This window comes from Eleutherodactylus coqui, chromosome 2, assembly GCF_035609145.1.
Source record: "Eleutherodactylus coqui strain aEleCoq1 chromosome 2, aEleCoq1.hap1, whole genome shotgun sequence".
Taxonomy (NCBI): Eukaryota; Metazoa; Chordata; class Amphibia; order Anura; family Eleutherodactylidae; genus Eleutherodactylus; species Eleutherodactylus coqui.
In genome coordinates this window covers 317957713-317984866 of record NC_089838.1, presented here as the reverse complement: position 1 = coordinate 317984866, position 27154 = coordinate 317957713, and the positions used below count along the sequence as shown (strand labels likewise).

The 27154-nt window shown below is 47.5% G+C and overlaps 2 protein-coding genes across 2 annotated transcripts in view; one reads left to right on the top strand and one right to left on the bottom strand.

The window, feature by feature from the left end:
* Positions 1-10213, bottom strand: part of BRME1 (break repair meiotic recombinase recruitment factor 1) — a 46622-nt gene extending 36409 nt beyond the window's left edge. The window contains exon 1 of the mRNA XM_066593729.1: positions 10087-10213. The gene's annotated coding sequence lies outside the window, so the exon portion shown is untranslated. The remainder of the gene's footprint in view (positions 1-10086) is intronic.
* CC2D1A (coiled-coil and C2 domain containing 1A) lies at positions 76-18168 on the top strand. The gene is made up of 29 exons (XM_066593727.1): positions 76-222; positions 3357-3480; positions 3706-3806; positions 4009-4077; positions 4680-4811; positions 4892-5168; positions 5253-5371; positions 5838-5910; positions 6741-6809; positions 7614-7744; positions 9848-9920; positions 10119-10270; positions 10406-10493; positions 11255-11427; positions 11502-11612; positions 11911-11969; positions 12200-12316; positions 12897-12964; positions 13039-13097; positions 13906-13957; positions 14031-14130; positions 14206-14296; positions 14767-14898; positions 15128-15180; positions 15266-15326; positions 15398-15524; positions 15864-15940; positions 17628-17675; positions 17757-18168. Exons 1-29 carry the CDS (start codon positions 160-162, stop codon positions 17775-17777), a joined length of 2820 nt encoding a protein of 939 aa, XP_066449824.1. The 5' UTR covers positions 76-159; the 3' UTR covers positions 17778-18168.
* The last annotated feature ends 8986 nt before the right edge of the window (positions 18169-27154 follow it).

Below are 27154 nucleotides of genomic sequence, written 5' to 3'. Positions count from 1 at the left end.
ACTCGGCTCTTCCCGCCTTTACCGCACATGGATCACGTGACGCGTTGCCCTCAGGAAGCCGCGGGGGACGCTGGGAGTTGTAGTCTCGTTTTGTCACGTGACAGCGGACACGGAAGTACAGCCCGGTAATTCGTACTTGTTTTCACCGTAGTGAGAAGGATGAACGGCCGGAGAGAGGCCCGGGGAGGCGGGAGAGGGAGGCCAGCGGCGCCCAGCAAAGGGGTGAGCTTATCTTTGGAGAATACGGAGTGCCTGCTATATACACACCTACCTGTCACTACCGTATATATACACGGACCTACCTGTCACTACCGTGTATATACACACGGACCTGTCACTACCGTATACATATATATATATATACACACACGGACCTACCTGTCACTACCGTATATATACAGGCACCTACCTGTCACTGCCGTATATATACAGGCACCTACCTGTCACTGCCGTATATATACAGGCACCTACCTGTCACTGCCGTATATATACAGGCACCTACCTGTCACTGCCGTATATATACAGGCACCTACCTGTCACTGCCGTATATATACAGGCACCTACCTGTCACTGCCGTATATATACAGGCACCTACCTGTCACTGCCGTGTATATATATATACACACACACACGGACCTACGTGTCACTACCGTATATATACACGGACCTACCTGTCCCTACCGTGTATGTGTGTGTGTGTGTATATATATATATATATACATACACACACACACACGGACCTACCTGTCACTACCGTGTATATACACACGGACCTACCTGTCACTACCGTGTATATACACACGGACCTACCTGTCACTACCATGTATATACACACGGACCTACCTGTTACTACCGTATATATACAGGCACCTACCTGTCACTGCCGTGTATATACAGGCACCTACCTGTCACTGCCGTGTATATACAGGCACCTACCTGTCACTGCCGTGTATATACAGGCACCTACCTGTCACTGCCGTGTATATACAGGCACCTACCTGTCACTGCCGTGTATATACAGGCACCTACCTGTCACTGCCGTGTATATACAGGCACCTACCTGTCACTGCCGTGTATATACAGGCACCTACCTGTCACTGCCGTGTATATACAGGCACCTACCTGTCACTGCCGTGTATATACAGGCACCTACCTGTCACTGCCGTGTATATACAGGCACCTACCTGTCACTGCCGTATATATATACAGGCACCTACCTGTCACTGCCGTATATATATACAGGCACCTACCTGTCACTGCCGTATATATATATACAGGCACCTACCTGTCACTGCCGTAGATATAGACAGGCACCTACCTGTCACCGCCGTAGATATAGACAGGCACCTACCTGTCACCGCCGTAGATATAGACAGGCACCTACCTGTCACCGCCGTAGATATAGACAGGCACCTACCTGTCACCGCCGTAGATATAGACAGGCACCTACCTGTCACCGCCGTAGATATAGACAGGCACCTACCTGTCACCGCCGTAGATATAGACAGGCACCTACCTGTCACCGCCGTAGATATAGACAGGCACCTACCTGTCACCGCCGTAGATATAGACAGGCACCTACCTGTCACCGCCGTAGATATAGACAGGCACCTACCTGTCACCGCCGTAGATATAGACAGGCACCTACCTGTCACCGCCGTAGATATAGACAGGCACCTACCTGTCACCGCCGTAGATATAGACAGGCACCTACCTGTCACCGCCGTAGATATAGACAGGCACCTACCTGTCACTGCCGTAGATATAGACAGGCACCTACCTGTCACTGCCGTAGATATAGACAGGCACCTACCTGTCACTGCCGTAGATATAGACAGGCACCTACCTGTCACTGCCGTAGATATAGACAGGCACCTACCTGTCACTGCCGCACGTATACACGCGCGCACCTACCTGTCACTGCCGCACGTATACACGCGCGCACCTACCTGTCACTGCCGCACGTATACACGCGCGCACCTACCTGTCACTGCCGCACGTATACACGCGCGCACCTACCTGTCACTGCCGCACGCATACACGCGCGCACCTACCTGCCACTGCCGCACGCATACACGCGCGCACCTACCTGCCACTGCCGCACGCATACACGCGCGCACCTACCTGCCACTGCCGCACGCATACACGCGCGCACCTACCTGCCACTGCCGCACGCATACACGCGCGCACCTACCTGCCACTGCCGCACGCATACACGCGCGCACCTACCTGCCACTGCCGCACGCATACACGCGCGCACCTACCTGCCACTGCCGCACGCATACACGCGCGCACCTACCTGTCACTGCCGCACGCATACACGCGCGCACCTACCTGTCACTGCCGCACGCATACACGCGCGGACCTACCTGTCACTGCCGCACGCATACACGCGCGGACCTACCTGTCACTGCCGCACGCATACACGCGCGGACCTACCTGTCACTGCCGCACGCATACACGCGCGGACCTACCTGTCACTGCCGCACGTATACACGCGCGGACCTACCATGGCTACTTTATTAGAGACTAGAGCTGAGCGGGCATACTTGATAAGACAAACCACTCGAGCGAGTAGTGCCTTATGTGAGTACCTGCCCGCTCGTCTCTATAGATGCGGCGGGGAGCGGGGAGGAACGGAGGGGAGTCACTCAGATCGCTGGATTCTCCCATCTAATGTGGATTCACACTGAAACTGATTCACGGAGAACTTGTCACGCGGTTTTATGGCGCACTCCGGGGTCACGGGGAGAATATACATACAGGGCGGCGCCAACCGTGAGCGGGCCGGGGGTCTAATAAAGGGGCCAATCAGTGTATATGTGCGTATGTAGTCTGGCATTGCCATGTATACACATCTATCATCACATGCAGCTCAGGGCCCTTTTACACGGTGTGATCTGTCGGATGCCCAACAGGTCGCCCCAACCATCACCGCCCCAACCATCACCGCCCCAACCATCACCGCCCCAACCATCACCGCCCCAACCATCACCGCCCCAACCATCACCGCCCCAACCATCATCGCCCCAACCATCATCGCTCCTCTGCTTTCATACAGGAACGATCATCGCTCAGTGAATGGAGGAGGAGCGGATCGGGGATTATTCCGGCCACCCGCCTCCATTCATAGTAAAGTGGCGCCGTTCATAGATGAATGACTGCCTGTTCACACGGGCCGGTGATCATTCAGTTTTCTGCATGCAGAAACAATGACAGACGAAAAGCGAATTAATTTTCATTCATCGTTCATTCAAGACATTCATTTACTCTGAACGGTAATTATTTTGATTCCCGCTGGATCGGCCGCGTTAAAGGGCCCTTATTCATACTTGTTGCTGTGTTCGCTCTTACAGGCCCCGTTCCTCCTCGGTCTTCCTGAAGCTGGAGACTCGGATGATGATGGGAGTTTGGAGGCGGAGCTTATGGCCATCACGGGGGGCGACAGGGCTGCAAAGGGGGAGAAACCCAAAGGAAAAAGTGAGTAATGGGGTGTTCCAATAAAGAACATGTTGTTGTACGTCTGCCCCGTGTCATCCGCTGCGCCTGCCCTCCCCCGGGGCATGCTGAGAGTTGTAGTTACACCACCGCTGTACCACTACACTCGCCAATACAGGTAGTAGTGGTGAGACATGTTCAGGGATCACGCTGGTCATGTGACCCGTCCGCGCATGTGTTAATGCTTTCCCCGTTTCTGTCCTGCAGCTCCTCTCCCCATGGAGCATATTGAGCGTATGGCCGCTCTCTGTATGCAGGATGTCGACGAGGATGTTGATGATGACGTGGAAGATGATGAAGACTTGATGGTGAGCAGAGAAGACTTATGATAAGCAGTGAACAGGAGTGATAAAAGTATGTGAACCCCCCCCCCCCCCCCCGGTTGGGAGCTAGGCTGTGTGCGTAGGAGACCGTACACATGAGATAGTCGGTCAGTCCATGGGAAATCATCACGGAATATATATATATATAATGTCCAATCAGATTGTTAGCTCTTGTTATCGTCCGCAGGCAGAGCTGGATGAAGTTCTAGGGGAGCGAGAAGAAGAAAAGCCGAAATTGTCCCCTCCGCCAGCACAGGTATAGTCAGTGCTATCTGCACCCTGTAAATCCTGCAGCGCCCGCCCCGTCCATGTAGGGTGTATGTATGAATGTGTTTTATAATATATATGCCCTGCTGTTAAGGGTGCCTTCATACATGGCGGGATTGGTGCAGAAACAGTTTCACCATTAGTGAGAGGGTGAAATCCGCACCCAGATATGCCACGTGTGAAGGCAACCTTAAGGAGTATTGGCATCTCAGTGCTGCAGCACCTTCACATTGGCGCTGACTCAGAGGTCAGACTCCGGCTGATCGGTGTCTGATATCAGGATATTGATTTCTTTGCCCTGATGCCACTGTGCCAACTGGTAAGTCTTGGCATCAGACACTTTACATTGATGCCAAGCTTTTGTCCGCCGTTTGATATTATTTTAGTGCTCTGTTCTGGAGGTTGGTATTATTGCGTGCCCTTGGCACTGCTCTGTTGACTGCTTTATCCTGGCACCAGTTATCCTTGCGTTGACCCACTTTGACCTGGTACTATTATGACTGGCATTGCATTGGAAATTGAACTCGCTGACCCAGCTGCATTGCGGCTTTTCTCTTCTGGTGTCCAGTCTATGTATTCTGTCCACTTCAGGCTACACCAGCTTCAGCAGGGGGCATGGAGGGCACACTGCAGGAGCGTCTGGCCATGTACAAGGAAGCTCTGAGTAATGCCAAACAGGCAGGAGAAGGAAACAAAATCCGGAGATACGAGCGAGGGGTGAAGGTACGGTGTCCTACGGGTAATGTCTCTGCTGTACTCTCCTCCCTCTTTCTTCACCCCTGTCTCTGCTTTCAATCTCCCAGACTCTGGAGGACTTGCTGCGTACTGCCAAGAAGGGTGGATCTGTGCCCACAGAAGACATCCCTCCTCCAGTGGCAACTGGGAAAAACCCAAGTGCTCCCATTATCCCGCCCGCTGCTGTCGTCACACCGGACCCACCGGCTGTGAACGGAATCCCAGGACAGGCCCCTGTACCAAGCAAGACCCCTCCCCCGGTGCCCATGAAGCCTCAGAGCCTTCCACGTCCCGTGACCGTAGCAGCGCCCGTCACTTCGTCAGCTCCAGCCACTCCAAGCCCAGGTAACCAGCGCCATGTCCCTCGTACTGGGGAAACCTTGGGATGTGGGCACAGTCTGATGGGGACTCCCATTCTTGTCCTCGCAGTGATGGATGAGAACAGGACACGAGTGATGGATCTCCAGAGGGAGTACAAAGTGGCAGCCATTCAAAGCAAGCAGCAGGGAGACACCGAGATGGCCACGAAGTATTACCGCGTTGCCAAGGTGACAGCATTAATAATAATAGTCTTTATTTGTATAGCTCCAACTTATTCCGCAGCGCATTAAGTAGAGAGACTCCTTCCCCACATCCTAATCAGTCATTATAGTTAAACATTTTTACCAGCCGGGCAGGAGTACAGCTGACCGAATCGTGGGCGGCAGACCATCGGAGGCCGCAGCATCCCCTTTCTGTTCTCCTGGCATCAGCGCTCACATCCTGGGCACCGCGATGCTTGGAATTCGGGAAGGTGACTCTGCAGCTTCTGATTGGCTGCAGCAGTCACCTGACTTTTTTTTTTATAATTGAACCCCCACATCCCCTTTAAATGCTTTTTGTGAAGATTGAGTGACAGTGAACATTGTAATAGCAGCCATATTGGTTGTCACCCAACGTTCTTCCTAGAAATTGCATGTGCTGATTATAATTCGACAGGTGATGGTGATGATCCTCCTGTTCTCTTCCTTACAGTCTCTAGACCCAATGTTGTCTGCGTTAGATTCTGGACAGTCGGTGGACTTGGACAATCTCCCTCCTCCACCAGGTGAGTCTCCCCACCCTGATAGTTGTGATGGACTTTCGGGTTTCTGAGAGACGTTGCATGCAGCACTTTGGGAAGTGACGTAGAAGCCTAAAGTCCATGGCTGCTTTTTTCAAAAAACAGCGCCACACCTCTCCACAGGTTGTGTGTGGTATTGCAGCTAAGGCCCTTTCATCTCAATGTATCTCAGCTACAGTCCCAGACGCAACCCTTGGGCATTACAGATGCCATGATATCAAGCATGTAAACATTAAGGGAACTTGACAACATCTATACACTTTCCTTGCAGCGCCCCCACAGGAAAGATGAAGCATAACACACTTCCCATGCAAATAACTGGACTGTTTGTATATTGCAAAGATGTGCCGGGTCGTCCAGAGACGGTGACGCTGTTTGTAGCTAGTCTGCCCTTTAGCCACTTCCTAGGGGTCCGGAACGCTCAACTCTCCTCACTATTCACTAATGGGGTGGATGAAAATGGTTTCATCCCTTCATAGTGAAATATTCGGAAACTTTGTCATCAACTTAATGTAAGAATTCCTCACTATTGTTTATATGCAAACTGAAAACCTATCCGGACCCGTTCACACAGCTGCAGTTTGTTACAATGTATCAGCGTTCCTTTAGGTATTGCTGCTGACTTCCGCTCCCACAGAACTGCATAGATTGATACATTGTAACAAATTCTCATCCCTGAGAGCAGTCAGGATGGGTTTTTATCTTTGGATGTAAACAAGAATGTTTCCATTCACTGACAGCCGACCAGTAATAGACTATTTTAGGGGACTTTATGTAGAATTTGTTGTTGAACTCTTCCTGTATTTTTTGATTAGATCAATTGGTCCCAAGTAAGACGACGATTCCTCAGTCTCCAGTGAGCGCAGTCCCTTCTCCGTCCTCAGGTGAGTTTTACGCCCTCTGCTGGACAGAGAGGAATACACCTGTAACATCTCATTAGTTATGCTGTTTCTGTCATTTGAGAGTAGGGGCGTAGCCCGCTGTGCCCCACTGGTTTCAACCACCACATTCAATTTTGCCAAGAACTTGTGTGGGACCTGCATCTCTCAGACTTTAATGGCATGTACCATGAAAGCCAGATGGGATACGCGTTTAAGGCCGCCTGCACATGGCAACGCCAGATTACGCAAGCGGATTTCCGCAGCAGATGAGCTGCGATTCCGCGTGGGAACAAATTGCGATTATTTGTGGCCTATAGCGGATGCGCTCGTTTTTCCGCACTGATCTACGCGGATTCACAGTGGATTGTCCATGCGGAAAAAAGAGTTCAAGCAGGTGATTACACATTCCTGCTTCCTTTTATTCATTTTATATGTTAAAATCTGTGCCCATCCGCTATGTAATTGCGACTGCACCGCGATTTGAACGCTTCCATAGAGATGGAGCCCATCCGTGCGGATTCTGCGCTAAAATAGAACATGCTGCTTTTTCTTTTTCCCGCTCACGGATACTGCAATTCAAATCCGCATGTGTGCACGGAGCTGCGGAAGGCTCATGCATTCCTATGGGCCTTAACAGCGGATCGGCCTTGCGGGTGCCAATACAAATCCGTTTGTGTGCAGGCGGCCTAGGTGTCACCACTTGACTGTGATACTGACCCAGCCATCAGGAAGGATTCTATACAAGTATAATCTATATGTGAAGGTCTGACTGTCCTTATATACTAAGTCACCGCCCTCCTGTCTCAGGTTTACCTCCTCCCCCTAAGGACACCTTGGAGGCGCTGCAGCAAAGGATGGAGAGGTACCGCAGCGCTGCTGATCAGGCAAAGGCAAAGGGAGACGATCGCAAGGCACGGATGCATGAACGCATCGTCAAGGTGAGAGCGGGATTGTATCACTGGCTCTGTATAAAGACTGAATCCTTGTATAATAAAACCGTCTGCGACTTTCTAATATACGGGTTATTCAAAAAGAGGGAGCAGATCTGGGGATAGAATTACTAACAAGCTACAAAAGACAGATTCACAATCCGCACATCACTGAGAAGAGGAAGGTTCAAAGCCTATGACTTACCGATAAGTTCCACTTATAGGCCGTGCGCCTCTATAATGTTCCACATTTTCTCGAAACGTGTGTGAGCGGCTCGTGTTGTTCTGTTTGCACATGCAACACTTTTTCTGTGCCACTCATAAATTTGCTTGTGACGAAGGGGCTGTTTTTGGAATGGATGCTGGAGGTCACGTTGCACTTGATAAGCTCCAGCACACAAAACGATTTTCCCCGTAGTGTCGCCATTTTCCTATTAAACTGTAAACAAGAAACAGCGCTGAGGTGCGGCAAAAACTGAAACTTACTGGGGTGTCTCAAAAACTTTGAACCTTCCCTTTTTGAAGGTTGTGACGTGCGGATTGTGTACCTCTCTTCTGTAGTTTGTAATTAAATCCCCAAATCTGCTCCTTTTTTGAATAAGGCCTCCTGCACACGGGTGGAAATTCCGCAGCGGGATTTTTTTTGCCCGTGCACGCTGCCGTAAGATTGCATTAGATAATACAATCCTATGCAGACAGACGCAATTTGACTGCGTGAAAACTCGTGCGGTAAACAAATCGCGCATGTCCTATTTCTGTGTGGGGGAGTGCTGATAGCATTGTTTCCCGAGGGGAAACCAAGGATCTGAGCACAGATAATAGGCCCATTTACACCAGCCGATGATGTGTGTAAATGTGTGTCCATCGTGTACTTTCCGGGCACTGCTAGCTGATCGTTAAATTCAGTCCAACCTAAAAATCGTCATTCACTCTTATCAGTCGTTCTCCAATGCTGACAGCATTGTTTTCCCATGGAGAACAAAGGATCTGAGGGCAGATAATAGCCTCCGGCTATTAGCTGCCTTCAGTGAAGGCTTAATTTGCATACATAATTGGTATTTAAGTAGCTACTTAAATACCAATTCATTTTTATGCAAAATGATCGCTCAAAGCTGTCACTCAAACTGTTGTTTGAGCGATTATCTGCTCATGTAAATGGGCCTTAAGTAGCTACTCAGCTACTAAAAAAGCAATTAAGTTTTGCAAATGAAGCCTTCCCTGATGCAGTTAATAGCCCGAGGGCTCTTATCTGCTCTCAGATCCTTTGTTCTCCAAGGGGAAACAATGCTTTCAGCACTACCCGTGGAGAACTGCTGATAAGACTGACTGATGATTTTTAGGTCGCACTGAATTTAATGATCAGCTAGCAGTGCCCGAAAAGTGCACAATGGGTGCACATTTACACGCACCGATTATCGCTAAAACGATCGCCGATAAGTTTTTCTTTTTTTTCCTGTCAATCAATCATTGGCCGGTGTAAGTGGGCCTTTACTCTGTACTTGTATTTTTATTTTCAGCATATTTAACGTTTTCTGCTTCCTGTCAGTGAATGTGAATATTCATTGTTTAATTTCAGGGGCAGCAAACCTTTTACAGACTGAATATTTCTCCCAGCTGAGGGTTTGTTAGTATTGAATCCAGTCTAGATAATCCTCTAGAAGTTAAATACAATAGTAACAGCTGTGAGAAGTGTTGGGTCTAAATAGGTTTTCAGCTTCTTCATGCAATCAAGACTGGTTCCATTCACTGACAGCAAGCAGAGACCTTTTTACATAAAAGAAGAAAACCCTTATAACTAGCCGTGGTGTTGCTCAGGTAGATTTTGTTGTAATGTGTTTGCAATTTAAAGCCGCTGTCTCACCAAAGCTGGCATCAAGAATGCAGTCCCTGGCGTGTCCCGAGCTCATGGGCACCTCTGCTGCATTCACTTCAGTGGGACTGCCGGAGATAATTGAGTTCAGTGCTCGGCTATCTCCCGTGGTCCCACTGACGTGAATGTAGCAGACGTGCAACTGTGGGTGAGGAGGACGCACGGGGGTGCATTCTCGATATCTGCTTTGGTGAGACCCCTCTCTTAATGAGCTTTGTGTATTTTTTCTCTTCCTCTTGCAGCAATACCAAGATACCATACGGAGCCACAAGGCTGGAAAACAAGTCAACCTGGCAGAGCTACCGGTGCCTCCAGGTCTGTATGGAGAATATGGGTCAGCAAGACAATGGGTGAAGCCCCCTGATTCATAGGGTACAGCTTACCATTCATGTGCCCTACGCTCTACGCTGGCTATGTAGCTCATGCACACATTGCATACTTGCACAGCACTCAGGAGCTCGTCCGCCTTACTTTAGCTTACCGTTTTTGTTTCCTGGTCTCCTTGGCGTTCAGGTTTCCCACCAATCCACGGGTCGGAAGGTGTCCCTCAGGAGCAAAGTCTGGTTGGTGTGCTGGAGACCGCTATGAAGCTGGCCAATCAGGATGGTGACGGTGATGATGAGGAGGAGGAGGAGGAAAAGAAAGTGCCTGCTGGAGCTCCAAAGGTTCATTAGACACTCCTAATAGGCTCTTCACTATTACCGCTTCTAGAGAACCCCTTTATGGGACTTGTCCCGCATTATAAAATGTAACCTGTAGAGTACAGATCCATTGTAAGGCTCATTTCCCTGTCCTTACAGACTGTTGCCCGCCCAGGACCCGGGTCTAATCTGCAGCCGGCAGCACCTAAACCTTCTCCACCCAAGAGCCCAAAACTGTCTGGAAAAGGTTTGTTGAAAGTTGTGGACTGCATTCCTCATCTGGTGTTTCACAATCACATTTCCTTTAATCTGGCAGCCAATAATCCAAAAAATGTGTACTAATACCAGAAGCACAGACTAGACTTAAAAAGTTCTATATACTAGTCTGTGGTCGTCTGATAATCTGGTATTTAACAATCCTATTGATGCTGAATTAAAGGAATTTCACTACACTGGACAATTGCTGTATTAGGAACATTTGGCACATGACCTCTTGTGATCAGTAACCCCGTACCACATGATGGTCGCATCTGATACTGCGCTGACCTCTGCACAGCAGAAGGCAACATTTGGCAGTCATGGGTAAGCGCGGTGACTTGAGTGCCTTTGACCGCGGGCAGATTGTTGGTGCCAGTACTTCTGAAACAGTCGCACTTGTTGGCTGTTCATGAACCACAGTATCAAGAATGTACCAAGACTGGTTGAACCATGGACGGACATCCGACAGAAGATCAGACAGCGGCAGGCCACAGGTAGTTGGTCCTACAGGTGAGCATTGGGTGGTACGTCTTGTATCTCAGCAACCGCATATAGCGAGTAGAGTATGGAGGATGTTCCCCATCTTGTGGCATCTGCTCCCCGACGTCTGAAAGCCATGATCACCCAGGAAGGTGGCCCAGCCCGTTATTGAGTGGGTGTTCCTAATGCAGTGATGGTTCAGTATATATGCCTGTTCTCGCTTTCATCTACCCTTCCCCTTTAAGTTTTCGCGTTTGCCCCCTCATGCAGCTCTGCAGCAGCTTCAGTTTTTAGAAGGAAGAAAGAAGCAGCTTTTGGCGGCCGCCCTCCGGTCTAAGCAGCACAAGGACATTGAAGGGGCCAAGATGTACCTGCGCCAGTCCAAGGGCCTGGACCTCATGATCGAGGCTTCACGGGGAGGCCTGCCTGTAGATATTACTAAGGTACTGAGTGGAGGTGGTCAATGTGGTCTGACAGCCACTATACTCAGAAGCTGAGTTGTCAATGTCGTCCTCAGGTGCCCGCCGCTCCTGTAAACCAGGAGGATTTCACCCTGGACCGGCATGGTAAAGGCCAGAACAGCGAGAAGTACGCCAAGCTGATGGAGCAGCTGAAGAAACAACACGAGGTGGGATTTATAATACATAGCTGCCGCACACAGGGTTCTAGTAATGGGGAAGAGCAGACAATTACCGGCACCATCCATAAACGGAGGAGAGCGCCCCCTGTAGGAGGAGTGGGGAGAATTTGATTGGATGCTCTTCCTTATTACTGCAGTTTTATATATGACGCATTTGCACAATTTCACCCATAGAGGTCACTACTACAGCATTCTGCATCGTACTTTGTCCGGTAGGGGCAGTATGTCCCAATGTGATTAGTTTCTGCTATTACTGACTATTTCTTTCATTCCATTCTTCTCGCAGATGTCTAAGTCGTATTCTCAGCAATTCACTCATCTGGGAAATATCACCGAGACGGTGAAGTGAGTGCTCGCAAATCTTGACTGATCGGTGTACGACTAATGTTCTCCCATGCTTAATGCCTCTGTCTCTGAACCAATTCTCCATACCACGTGCATGGGTTAAATATTCATGTGGCCTCCTCCTCGAGGATGACTACTAGCAGTAGGGATCCCTCACTGCTCCTCTCATCTGGCCCCTTGTTCATCACACTTTCCTACTCCTCACTAATAAGTCTTTTCTATATCTGCAGGTATGAGAAGATGGCGGAGGAGTGCATGAAGTACATTGAGATAGTGAAACAGGCGCATGCGCGGGGGCTCCCGCTGCCGCACTGTCACTACGAGGAGAGGACAGTCAGCGTAGTCAAGTGAGTAAAGGTCCTTTTACACCCAACGCAGCGAGCGCTGATCGGCAGGGTGTTAATTGGCGCTTGTTTCGTTTCTCATTTACATACACCGAAAATTGGCTTATGGGGACAAACGATCACTTGTACAGTCGTTCTTTCCCATGAGATAGCGGTACATTACCCTGTCCTCCTCCCTGCGAGCTCGCTGATCTCCTCCCTGGCAATGAGGAGAAGAGTGAATGGAGACGTGGTCACATATGTGCGGTGACTTCAGTGGGACTGCTGGAAATAGCCGAGAACTTGTACTCCGTTATTTCTGTCAGCCCCATTGAAATGAATGGAGCAGCACCGCGCACGCTCGACCACCACTTCATTCAATCTCCTCACTGCGGGGGGTGCAGTGAGGAGGATAGAGGGACATGGGACCCTCGTTCTTGGGATCAGAGGCGGTGAGACTTGCACCAATCATTTTTTTTTTCATTTGTCCTATGCATAGGTGATAAAAGTTAATTTTAGGAATGCCTCTTTAATTCTGGCATGCTCTGATGTATACTTATCTAGGAGTGCTAGGCTCTTTCTGACTCTTGTCTGCCCTCTACAGGATATTTCCAGAACTGACTAGTTCGGATCTTGTGTTATACGTGAAAAAAGCTGTGAATTTACCCACAGGTAGGCCCAATCAGTGTCTTGTCTATCTTTTTGCCCTTCATCTTCGCTTTCCGCTGATACGTTTTTTGTTACAGGTTCGTCGCCCAGTGACATGGATACTTTTGTGCGCTTTGAATTTGCTTACCCTAGTCTGGTAAGAATTGCTGATCGTGTACTGCGTGGCATGGATGTATAGTACCCTATAGAATCAGTGCACCTGTTTATTGGAGTTATTCCATGGTTAGAAAAACATGGGTGCTTTCCTCCTAAGACAATGCCCCACCTGTCCACAGGTTGTGTGTGGTATTGCAACTCAAGTCAATTAAATTCACTTCAGTGATGTTGAGGTGCAATAGCTGACACAACCTGGGGACAAGTGGGGCACTGTTTTAGGAAGAAGGCACCTAAGGTTTTTGTAATTCTTGGAAACCCCTTTAAAGTGACCCATTCGGTCTTGGGACAAAATTGTTTTCTGCAGTAGAGGCGAGAGTTATAGTACCTGCTGCTGTTCTTCTGTGCTGTTGTCCCCTTTGATCTGCCAGTTTCAGGCCCGGGTTCCTCCTCCTAACTACCTAATGCACACTGCGCTTCTCTCTGATTGGCCAGCACTGATCATATGAGCAGCAGATGTAATGCATCAGTAGTCCAACACCCTATCAATGTGCATTGTAGACTAGCTAGTCAGAACTTTGCGACTATCTTGGTTGTGTGAAAACGGAGCCTGGTGCCATGTGGAAACCATCAGTAAGCTGCTGGTGATGCATCTCTTGTCTGTTGTGTCTCTATTTAGTATTTTGCATGTAAAGTGTTTCCTCATGTAAATGGGCTTCAGTTCCGATGGGATCGTTAAGGCTTAAGTACCTCAACAGCCGCCAAATTAATAAGGAAATGTGAAAAGAGCCATATAGAGTATAAGAAATGATTCTGCTAAAATGCACATAAACCTCGTTTCATCGTTGCAGGAGGAGGCGCAGAGGGATAAAACCAATGTGATAAAAGGCACCAACTCTCCAGGTTAGTTGGGGTCGGGGGTGACCTGCATTCAGATTACTTGTACCACAACTCACAATGTCTCCTCTGTCTCCAGTCTACAAAGAGAAGTTTAATCTGCAGATGAATCGCAATCACCGCGGCCTGAAGAGGGCGATACAAGCCAAGGGGATCAAATTTGAAGTCATCCAGAAAGGGTAAAATGGCAGAAGGACAGGAGATGGGATACAGCGCCAACTAGTAATTCAGTATTAATACTGTTATGTCTGTAGGGGGCTCTTTAAGTCTGACCGCATTCTGGGAACGGCGCATCTCAAGTTGGAGACTTTAGAGAACAGTTGTGAGATCCGTGATATTCTGGAGGTAATTTACTCTTATTCCTCCCCTCCATGCTGTTCTATAGGTGTTACACCCCCGCCCCATACTGCTCTATATGTAACCCCCCACCCATACCACTGTGTTGTTGTATATGTACTCCGTTTCCCCGAAAATAAGACTGTGCCGTATATTAATTTTTGCTCCAAAAGATTTCATTTTTTTACATGTATGGCTCCCTGGACACTATTTAAATTGGCTTTTTTATTAACTGTAATTAGGGCTTATTTTTGGAGCAGGGCTTATATTTCAAGAATACTCAAAAAGCCTGCAAAATCATTCTGCATCCTTAAAAATCCTGAAAAATCGTGCCATGTCTTATTTTTGTGGTATGTCTTAGTTTCAGGGAAACAGGGTATCACTTCCCTCTGCACTGCTCTCTCTATGCATTTGAGACTGATCTCTTGTTTTCTGACTTCATTATCTTCTCCATCAGTAAATGTATCTTTTTCTTATAGGTGATGGATGGCCGCAGACCCACAGGGGGGAAATTAGAGCTGTGCGTCCGAATACGTGAGCCCTTCTCATCACAACAACTAAGCAGCAGCACAGAGAAATGGCTGGTCGTAGAACCCATCGTCCTTCCTCCGGTAGTACTACTACTAGACTCCCCACAACTAGTACCCAGAGCAAGAGACTGGTACCCACCACTACACAGCAGGGGCCGTCATGCCGGACTCATGTCTTGCCTCTCTTACTGTTGTGGCAGCCACATTGGCTGTTACCCAGCTTTCTTAAAGACAGACTATATGTCTTAAAGTCTTGCTGGGGATCTTCTGTATTTGAGGCGATATTGACACCCCTCTTCATGTCTTACAGGCTCCCGTTCCAAAACCCAAACAGCCAACTCCAATTAAATCTTCTTCTAGTAGGTGGGTCCAAAGATTCTATGATCTGCATGACTTGCAGCAGCTTGGTCTCTGCTCTCCTTTACACCCACCTGTCTTTGTATTTCAGCCCGCAGACCCTTCACTGCCTGAGTGTCTTGACTTTTGAGAAGGAGAAGCTGGAGAAGAAGGTGGGTATACATCTACAGGGCTCATTCTCATTCTTCTCCTTGGACTCCAATCTCTTCTGCTTCTCCTTCAGATTCTCGCATACAGACAGCAGCACCGCAACCCTCCTGAAGACCTCGTAGTTCTGCTTCATGATGTCACTCAGCGCAGCCAGCAACAAGTGCAGCAACTACGCCAAGGAGGACCTGCCATACGCACAGGTGAGCAAAAAGGGGAAACCGGACGCATTGTATGTTGTGTCTTGCGGGGGATTAATGAAGCGTGAAGGTTTTGCACAGATGTTACGACTTACTGCTATCACCTTGGGTACTATAGGGGTCTTTCGGGACCTCCTCAAATATCAGATCCTGTGTGTTACCGCAGCCTCTGCACCCCTCATAGCTACACCACTGCTGTGAGACCACCATAGGGTTCCTTATGGATATCTATGACACATAAAGCCTCCAAGCTAACTAACCAAGATTGTATAAAATGTTATTGTCTGAATCTCTGAGACTTCTTCAGGTTTTGCATCATTTCACCCTTCTTCCCCCATTCAGAGTATGTGCGGCAGCTGGAGCGGTACTTGCAGTTTTACTCAGATTCTGCTCGGCAACTGGGACAAGAGGGGAACAGGGTAAGTGGCCAATGATCATTGGTGTCTAAGCACCCATGTACACGGTCGTTTTTCTTGTATAACTGTGTAGAGAGTATACTGAGAATGGTGTGATTAAGGGAAAAAAGCAGTGAAAGGCGATCCTGTGGATGGAAAACACTCATTGCCAAAAGGGGTCAGAGGAGGAGGTCAAGAATCGTTCTGACCAGCAGGAGCTGCACAGTCAAAGAAACGGCAAGCAAACACACTTCTGGAGCTCCAACTAACGTGTCCAAACGCACAGCTCAGCATTTCTTACTATGGATGGGTATAGTGCAAGAAGGATCTTCTGAAAGACGAGACTCCAGGGAGCAAAAGAGTGCAAAAATTGTATCACTGAGCAAAAAAAACATCACCTGGTCAGATTAATCCAGATTTCTGTTGCACTGTGCGGATGGAGGGACAGAATTCTTGGCGTAAGTGGCATTAATCTATAAATCCATCCTGTCAGCTGTTCACAGTTGGAGCTGGTGGCCGTAGATGGACGTCTCTCTAAATGTCTACGGTTCGGAAGGTCAGGAGGTCCAGTGTGCTTCTAGATGGAGGTCTCTGATAAAGTGGCCATTCGGTGGGTTATTACAAATGATCTTCCCGATGTGACCCCCTCCATTGACACTCTGATATTAATGGAAACAGAAACTTGACAAAATGTTAATTTACCAAAACTCGACTATAAGATGTCCTTGTTGTCCATAGCAACCAAGTGCAGAGCAGGGTTCATTTCTCTAGCACAGGGTTCCCCAAGGTGTGGTCCACGGAGCCCTAAGTGATTACCAGGGGCTCCGGCTCCAGCCATGTGATCAGCATTGCTATGTCGACCGCAGGTCCTGGACTTTCATTTACAGGCTGTCTGAACACCGCTACAGGGCTGAGTACAGCGGGGACCAATGGCGAATTATAATAGGCGCTCCACAAGAAACTTTTACTTCAGAAAGGGTTCCATGGCTGAAAAAGTTTGGGAACCACTGCTCTAGCAGATGAGGTAAAATGAAAGCAGTGCTGTGATTGGTTGCTTTGAGCAACAAGGACGTCTTACTGTTAAAAATTTGGGGCCTCATTTAGCAAACTGTCTATTTCGTACCTGGACATTACAGATATGGCTTCTGCCACAGCTGGGACAGGAGGTTCCCACATGACTGCCCCCCTCCCCATTGTCAGCAGTGAGCTCAATAGGTAACTCTGTCGACTGCACAGGTGCTGACAATAAATGAACTTCTTCTTGGCCTCCGTGCACCCCCAGACCTTACACCTTGTGATGTTTTCTCTAGGGGGTGTTAGTCTTCATGTCCCCCTCACCGCCCACCAGGCAGGATCTGCGGCATCCTAGAAGTCATTGCATCCGTTAGTCGTTCCATGTCGATCTGCTACAGCATGTATGGCAGGAACTTAAATGCAGGCTCCATGTGTGTCCAGTGACAAAGGGGGCGACAGTGACACCTCTGATGGGGAAACATTTTGATGTTGTGTGACAAAACGTTTTGAGTTTGTTTCCATTGATGTCAAATTTCTGTATCATTAAGCGTGAGTTATGAGGGTTTTAAATCAGGAAGATTATTTGTAATACCCCTGTATGATGTCCATAGAATACGATGTACCTCTGTGTGCCGGGGACTTTGTATGGAGATTTGCTCTTATGGAACCAGTACTGATTTCTTCTATTGCCTCATAGGATGGAGCAAAAGAGGCTTTATACAAGAGGAACCTTGTAGGCAATGAGGTGGGTGCAGTGGAAGCGTTATACTGTAGGGGGGGTTGGATAACATCAGTATTGACCTCTTCTTCACTTTTCTCTCATCAGCTGCAGAAAATGTCCAGATGAAGAGTATTTTGGATCCAGATGTTTACACCCCCCACCCGTATACTCCCGTAGACGCTGGGGATCAGTGCCTTATACCTCCGAGCACACTACATTGGCATGCTATCATCTCTCGTGACAATCAAACCTTTCAGCACTTTGTTAACACTCGGCTACACTAACACTAGTGCTAACCAGCAGCGAGTGTGCGGGTGGTGTGAGTGTGAGCGCGTCCTTGTCCTTGTCCTCTCCCGATAGCTGATGCCGCACCTTTCTGTACCCGATTCCTCCACACTCCATGATAACTGATCATTCCCATCAGTCCATGCGCTTTTTATGTGTAAATGATAGGCGTTCTAATGTAGATAACATAGAGCTGCGCCTAAGAGTAGTAATAAAGACCTACAATAATATGGCCGCCGTTGTATCATCACCACCGCTGTCTGTCGTGTTAATGTGGGCATCACGTTTTTGTGTCCTTGTTATGTGTCCTCCGTCCGGTCTGCTTGTGTGCTAAAGGAGTTGTAAACACACAAACTGCCTCAACCATCACCCCCCATGTTAAAATGGATGATGAATTACTCTCCGCTTCATGCTTAAAGGCACTTGTCCGGACGATTATGGCCAAGTCCTCACTGGAAACAGAGAAATAAGGTCCTAATTGTCCCGGGGCAATGAAGTCGCTCGCCAGTCCGAGTCGCTTTGCTTATTGCAGAACTACAAACCAAGCGACCGTCCGACCGTGTAAATGGGAGCCGTTCGTTGTCTGAGTGACTCCTGTTTACCATGAATGGCTGCGACTTTCGCACAGGAGTGATAGTCGGATGCCTATGCGCCCGGCAGTCGTTCCATGTAAAGGGCTTCTAAATCAGCAGGTTTGTGGTTCGGCCTCTGCAGCAGCCATGACTGTGAATGAAGTGCCACCCTCTGCCAGCATCACCATCCTGCCAATTGGCATGTCACCAAAAGTGTGGCATCAAAGGAATATCACCATGGTCGGGGACTGTCATTCCAGCTGAGCTCCATTCACTGTAATACCAGTCATGCCCACGAAGGAAAGTGGCGCTGTTTCTGGTCAAAAATGAAACCATGTACAACGGCTGCCATCCCCTCTGTCCTGGTATTAAACACCGTCAGTTTGCTGTTTACAACCCCTTTAACTCCCGCGTGTTGAGTGCAGGGTGAATGGGATGTTATGTAGCGGGCGGCGTGGTCAGAGGCTACCTCAGCTGAGTGCATGAAGGTTCCTGTCACACTTAGCACACTTTGTAGTAGAGTTATGTAAATTGTAAATATCTAGCATTAAAGTACACTGCGGCGTATTTGCAGGGCAGCCATATTGCTGCTGAACCAGTATCCTTCATAGAGAGGCCTACTCCTTTACTAGGTGGCAGTAACAGAGTTGTAAGACGACCCTCCGCCACAACTGCAGCATCACTCCCCCACCAACCAGAGGTACCCCTGCTCCTTGTGGAGATCAAGCAAAGGTAGGGAGCAATGCTACCTGGGAGAGAAAGTATGCAAAAGCAAAGCAACTGTCTCTCTAGTGCCACCTATAGGTAGCTATCCTGTAAGTCAATATAGAAACTTTTAACCCTTTAATGAAACGGCCTGTATTGGGCGCTTGATTTTTTTAATTTAGGGTTTTAACTTTTTATTTCAGATTTCGAAAGCCATAAGTTTTTATATTTTCATTGCTTTGAGTTGCTACGATTTCTGGTGATCTCAGATTTTTAGCTCTTACGTTTTCTTGCTTTTGCACAATAAAAGCAAGTAAAAAAAAATAATAATGTTTTCATGTCACTACATTCAGAGAGCCAGAACGTATTTATCTCTCCACCAACGTACCTCTATGGGGGCTTGTATTACTTGGTTGGTACTATTTCTGTTGGTACTATTTTGGAGTACAAAACTTTTTGTTCACTTTTATTATGTTTTCTGGAGGTGGGATAAACAAAAATAAAACTATTCTGGCTTTTTTTAAAAAAAAAATCTTTATTACTGTGCGGAATATTAGTATACTTGACCATGCATTCATCTGCTTCACTTACATAATACAGCGCAGCACTTCTGTAATGCAGTGTATTAAGCTACCGCTCAGATATATGCTGACAGGCATATCAGACACTGCTTCAAAAGTGGGCATTAGATCAGGGTATGGACTATATTACAGAGGGGTAACATGCAATGTAATCTATTGGGCCCCCTTCTCATATGGGGAAGAGAGACCTTATGGGTCCCCTGAGGCTCAAGGGCCCAGATGCGGCTGCACCCATTATAATGACACTCTCAAATAATACAAGCAGCACCTACAAAAATGGTGCATGTACGGCTTCTGGCCATCACTATGCTAGATACTAGTACATCAGTGTCTGGGCACTACATAGATCCCTCAACACAATACAGCATGGGGCAAAAATCATCCTCCAAAGGTCAGTAAATGTCTGTAGTGTAATAAACATACAGAATAGAATATGTGGCAACATAAATCCTTCCCGCAGGATGTTTGTGTGCGCCATCATACAAAATACACAGCTTCATCTTCAATAATGTCCTTCCAGGTTATCTGGAACATGTCAGTATCTTCACATATAGGATAATGGGTGGGGGCTTATGTGGTACTAAAACCGCTGGAAATCTGCACACAAATGGTTGAAATCCCGCGGATTCTGAATCTGCAACGCTTTTGAAAAACACGACTTTGCTGTGGAAACTTCCAATTCTATCTGCAGAGACTCTAGAAATCCTCTCTCCGCGGCTCGACTGGAAATGATGCAGGATTTCTACAGCAAAACTTGCTTTGAACATTCCCCAGCATTTACACCGTGAAGCCCCTTTGGTTACTTTTGACCCCCTTGAAGTTCTGTGCAAAGAAGGAAGGGGTTAAACAGCCCGGGGTCATATTTCAAGTCTCTATAAGGGTGTATTTACACGGCGAGTGCAATATCGCTTGGATCTATATTACACTTGCAAACCCGTAAGTGATGCGTTTTGTGCGACAATATCATCGCTGCCCTTGCGATTTTCATGTAGGTGAAGCGCCCATTATTCCCTATGGGAGCAAAAAGGCGTCGCACTTGTATGAAAGTCGCATGTACACGCAAGCGCAATGTGATTTTTAATTTTTTTTCCAGCTCCCATAGGCAAGAATCGCCCAAAAACAGGACTCGCTGCTTCTTGTAGTGCTGCGAAAGAAAAATTGCAAACATAAATGCAAACGTTAAAAACAATAGTTCGTTTCCCGTGCGCCTTCTGTGCCTCGCAACGCATAGAAATCGCGTGCGAAAATCTACCGTGTAAATGCACCTACTGGGTACGTTCGTACAGGATAGAGTCGCTGTAGACTCTGCAGCAGCAAATAGGCTGGAAAGTCGCGGTGGCCAAAATGCTGCAGATCTGTGGATTTCAAGAGGTGAACATTTTTTGGAAGAATGGTTTTTGAAATAATCTCCGCATGGCTCCTGCTGCGGAAGCTTCAGTGTTTACTGTCCAGGCCGCATGCTCCGCCTGTCCGAACGCAAGCAAGCTGCAGGTTCTGTATGGTGTGGGTCCGTGTCACTCCCCATGTATTACCATGCAGGGTTTGGTTTGCATATGGCACAGATTTCGCCTCCTTTCAAGAAGTAAACATCTGCTGTATGAGGGCCCTTTACACGGCGTATTTGCGTGCGCACAATCTACGCACGCAGTGCGCAGAGAATAGAACCTATTGATTTCAGTGGGCTGATTCTCAAGTCTCCTTTTTGCGCACGCAAAAAAAAAAATAGGACCTGTTGACCTTTTGCGTGCATCTGTGCACCAAGGATCCCCATAAAAGTCTATGGGAGGTGTACGAATGCGCGCGCAATTCCGTAGGGAAAAAAAAAGAATACATCTGGAACTCATTAGGCTAAATAGCCATTTAAATTGAGGCGTGTTTGGCTGCTGCACACAAATAAACATGTGCTGTGTGCACAAAACCTACAGTGAAATACGCCGATTGGTGTGCCAAAAAGGCTTGTACATAGTCCAAAAACGCATCCGCCCGTGTGAAGTTGCTTCGGATTTAGAATCCACACCACAGGTCAATCTACGCTGCCGATTCTTCCCAGAGTGGGGCTGCCGTTTCCTGACATCTCATTCACACGCCCTGTACTGTAAAATGTCGCAGATCATCCTCCGCATTTACGCTACGTGTAAAAATACCCTAAAAGTGCTGACGTTGCCTTACAGGGTAGTCACAAGTAGGTGGCACTAGTGAGAGGTTTCCCTCAGGCGGAGGACCACTTTGCACCCCTGTACTGCAGCGCCATCCCTGGGATCTGGCGAAGGTTTAGGCTTCTGTCACAGTAACATAACGTTCCGACAAGTCTCTGCTGTATTACTACCAGTATACCGTGCCAGTCACAAACATGGCTGCCGCTGCTACGTGACCAGTGCTATTGCAATAAACACTATGCATTGTGTAGTTATTGTATATGCGATGATCGACACATTAAATAAATACTATATTACACACTGTGTCTGATCTGTTTGTGTCGGCCGTCGTATTTAGCTGGGCTAATGCACTTTACAAAAGAACTACCAAAAATACTAAAAAAGGTATCTGAGAGCTATTACAGGTTGTGTAAAAATGGCGCCGGCATAGACAACCAATCCCGTGCTGACTTTGATACTGAAACCTTCTCTCACAATGAGAGCTAGAATCTGATTGGTTGCTAGTAATTCTGACTGCAGTTACAATACTTGCCCAACAGGTGGCAGTGTTTTGCTATTTCTCATGATGGGTATTTAAACTTGCCCTAGTGTTATATAAGGCAGCAGTTCTTGAAGTTGATGTGTTGGAGCAGAAAACATGGGCAGAGGTAAGGATCTGAACGACTGTGACAAGGGGCGATGTGATGTGTAGACGGCGGGGTCGGAGGATTTCCACAATGGCCAGTCTTGTGAAGTGTTCCTGGTATGCAGAGGTTAGTACCTGTCATAAGTGGTCTAAAGAATGAAAACTGGGGAATTTTACTCCCTTCATGGCAGAGATTCCCTGATGGCACTACCCTCTCTCAGCAGGATAATGTGCCCGCCACACTGCAAAACTGTTCAGGAACACGATCAAGGTGATGAATTGTTCTCCGCATGGCCCAGATCTTTACCCGATCAACCGTCTCTGCTGGAATACACGTCCAATCCATGGAGGCCGCACCTCATGTGATTTAAAAGATCTGCTTATAACGTCTTGGACAGACACTGCAAGAAATCTTCAGAGGTCTTGTGAGATCTGGGCCTTAATGGGTCATGGCTGTTTCAGTGGCACAAGGAGGACTTAATATTACGTGGGTAGTTTAAAGGGCTGTCAAAAAACACATTTTGCACCCCTGCCCCCTACGCTGATTGCCCGTCACACTCTGGAGGGCCTCACTGAAATAATCTCAGGATGGGTGGAAGGCATCCTCAAACCACTGGTGAGCAACACAACCAGCTATCTGCAAGACACCACGGTCCTACTGAACAAACTGTCAACCGTAGGTCCCCTCCCCAATGGCGCCATCCTGGCCACTATCATTGTGGAATCCTTGTATTCCAACATCCCACACGAGGATGAACTGACTGCCTGCCAGGCGCACCTTGAGGCCAATGGGGTCGCCTCTGATGCAGTGCTGCAACTCACAAGATTCATTCTCACACACAATTATTTCTCCTTTGGCAAAGAGATATTCCTGCAACTCACGGGGACTGCCATGGGTAGTAAAATGGCACCGCAATATGCCAACCTTTTTATGGCAAAACTGGAGAGTGATTTTCTGGCCTCCTGCCCCAGCAAACCATTGGCCTACATTGATGACATCATGATCATCTGGACCAACACCGAACAAGAATTAATAAAATTCCATGAAAGATTCAATGCATTCCACCCCACCATAAACCTGACATTAAGCTACTCGCATACAGAAATCAACTTTTTGGACGCCACCATAAAGATTTTAAACAACTCAATACAGACATCCCTGTACCGAAAACCGATTGATCGGCCCACATACCTCAGATGGGACAGTTTCCATCCTAAACACATCAAAAAGTCCATTGTCTACAGCCAGGCCATCAGGTATAACCGGATCTGCTCCAACCCAACAGACAGAGAGGAACATTTGTACCATCTTAAAAGAACATTTATAAATCAGGGCTACCATCCCACCTCAATTGATGACCAAATCACCAGAGCCACCAGGATACCCAGAAATCAACTACTCCAATACAAGGAGAAGGAAAGAAACAATCGTGTGCCTCTAGTAGTGACCTACAATCCGCAACTAGAGGTACTAAGGAAAACCGCAAGAAAACTCCACCATACCCTGCACAAGGATGACCGTCTGAAAACCATATTCCTGGACCCTCCGCTTCTGTGTTACAGGCAACCTCCTAACTTGAGGAACTTTATAATCAGGAGTGCATTACCCTCTGACACACAAAAAGGAACTTATCCCTGTAATGTAAGGAGCTGTAAGACCTGCTCACATATACTGACTGCGGACAGGATACGGATCCCCAACACACAGCAGGACTATAAGATCCCAGGGACGTTCACATGTTCCATGTCCGATGTTGTGTACCTGATCCTGTGCAGTAAATGTCCTGTTGGGGGGCTTTATGTTGGAGAAACAGGACAGAAACTCAAAGCCAGGATGAGATCTCATCGCCACACGATTGAACACAGAAAAAGAGAATTACCTGTTGCCGAGCACTTCTCTAACCACGGACATGACACAGGAGATATGAGAGTTTTGATATTGAAGGGTAGTTTCAAGTCACAAAACCACAGAAGAATTTGGGAATATAAATTGATAACAACCTTTGACACGCTGAATACTGGGTTAAATTATTCCCCAGGATTTATGCGTGAATGGGAAGTGTGAGACATTTATTGCACAGATAAGACCCCCATCAACAGTAAATCAGGGACCATAAACTTTCACTCCCTTATCAGTGTTTAGTTAAAAATGTTTGTGTATCTCTTGTAGCATTTCTAGCCTGCCGACCTCCCCCCCCCCCCCAACAGTAATTTAGGGACCATAAACATTCACTCCCTTATCAGTGTTTAGTTAAAAATGTCAGTGTACCTTTTTGTAGCATTTCTAGCCTGCCGACCTCCCCTCCCCCCCCCCCCAACAGTAATTTAGGGACCATAAAACATTCACTCCGCTATCAGTGCCTAGACAAAAGAAGTTTGTTTGCTGTTGCAGAATTCCTTTTAAGTGCGAACCAATCACATCCATATCTGTGCCTTGTCATAAGTATGTATGTTATAAGTGTGTATAAATATCCATGCCTCTTCAGATCCAATCCATAAGCCTGAAGAAGAGCCCTGCGTTGGTTCGCAAGCTCGCTATTATTACATCATGTATTTTCGTTAGCCATTAAAAGGTATCATATCTACAAGATTACGTCGTTTCTCTTGCTGGGAACAATCACATTTTGCTCTACTGGCTAACACGGTACCAGATCTTTGTTTTCATTTAGCCACTTTCATGCAATGCAGCTGCCTGTCTGATGCTTATCAGGCACTATTGTGATAATGATTTATTTTACTTAAATGTTTCCTATCAATCCTATAATGCAACAGCACAGCATTAGCTAGGAGCTATACCATTTCTGCCTGCTAGGGGGATGCTTTAATTATCATTATCTTCTATATTCACCTGAATAAGTGACAGACCATAGGTATACAGACAGGAGGATGAGCTGTGATCATTATAACTGTGTGACAGGAGCTGTGTGATCATTAGTAGCTGTGACTGGGGTTTATGTGGTAGGAACCATGTAACACCATCACACAGACTAAGGGTGCCTTCATACTGGCGATGAAATCGCACGATTTCCCAGTGCTGCGAGAAATCACAAAATTATGAAGCCAATGGCTCCATTCACATGTGCGATGTTTTAATACTTCAATACAGCGTGAAAACAAAATCGCAGCATGTCCATTCTGTTTGCGATCTCACCGACTGTTCTCAACGGGGTCGGCAGCAGCAGCGCTGGCCCCATTGCAATCAATGGGAGAGGATCGCTGCAAGAATTTTTTTTTTGGGGGGGGGGCTTGAAATATAAGCCCTACCCCCAAAATAATCCTTAATTGTTGGGGAAAAAAATACATCACCTTAGAAGCGCTGTCATGTCCGGCACGTTTTCTAGCAGGTCCCCGGCCCTCTTCTTCAGCTTTTCCTGAAAGCGCTGCCTTTAATTGGCTGAGTGCTGTTACCAATCAGAGGCAGCGCTCAGCCATTCATTGAATGACAGCTGATCTTTCCCTCCGATTGGTCACAGCACTCAGCCAATCAGAGGCAGCGCTTTCAGAAGGCGGGGATTTTTCAATCCTCGACCAGAAGAGAAGCAGAAGAGTGTCGGGGAACTGCTAGAAGACACAGCAGAGATAACAGCGCTTCTAAGATGATTATTTATATATATATATTTTTTTTTTGTACAGTTAGGGATTATTTTCGGGGTAGGGCTTATATGTCAAGCCCCCCCTCTTCCCCAAAAATTCTTGCTGCAGGGAGTCCCCTGCCACTGCTGTCAGAGGATCGCAATTTGTTCTGCCGGGAGCCTATCGCAGAGCATTTACTGCCAGGAAATCACCCCTTTCCCCTGGAGTCTGCGAACAATTGGACAGAGGCTGTTTAGACGGAACAATAATTTTTTGCCTGCTGAACATAATTGAGTGAATGATTTGTCGCTCACCGTTCGCCGTGTTCACATTCAATCATTAGCGTTCATTTTTGCTTGCTTTAAACAATTTTTCGAGCGACAATCATTCCGTGTAAAAGCTCCTTTCAGCTGAGCATTCTGCTTTCTTTTACCCAGCCTGCCTTCACACTGGCGAGCGAATCGCTCAATTTTTGAATTCTGAAATCTATGATTTTCGAAGGCTTCATTCCCATCTGCGATGTTTTTTATCATGCGATGTTGCGAGATTTGGAAATCGCTGCTCGCCCTATCTTTCTGCATTTCATGATTTTTTTTTCTTTCTCGCCCGTGTTCTCCTATGGAGCCTCCACTTTATCGCAATGCAAGAACTTGTTCGTGCGATGCGTTTTTAACATTAGCAACTCCTATTGTCTATCGCGCAAGAAAATCTCAAGCCGCGGCGATACAAGATTATTTTCAGGAAAAAGCATCATGGACGCTCAAACATCGCCGGCACTAAAATCATCGTTGGCTCGTTCGCTAATAGTATAAATGGCGCTCGTTCGGTTCTTCTAACTTACACAGCGAATGTGAATGATTGTTGATTTAACGCACCACCAATGTGTCTGCTATATAAACCGGCTGCACGAGCCAACGATGATGTCACCCGCTCATTCAAACGACAATCAGCTCATCTACAAGGGCCCTTAGCGGATCCGTCCCTGCAGGGGCCACATCCAACACCC

What these genes read in the sequence shown, in the direction of transcription:
- CC2D1A (XM_066593727.1), top strand. Translation starts at nt 160, where the DNA reads ATGAACGGCCGGAGAGAGGCCCGGGGAGGCGGGAGAGGGAGGCCAGCG. An exon ending in AGAGCTACCGGTGCCTCCAG is followed by an intron (nt 9,921 to 10,118) that starts GTCTGTATGGAG and finishes CTTGGCGTTCAG; the next exon opens with GTTTCCCACCAATCCACGGG. An exon ending in AATATCACCGAGACGGTGAA is followed by an intron (nt 11,970 to 12,199) that starts GTGAGTGCTCGC and finishes CTATATCTGCAG; the next exon opens with GTATGAGAAGATGGCGGAGG.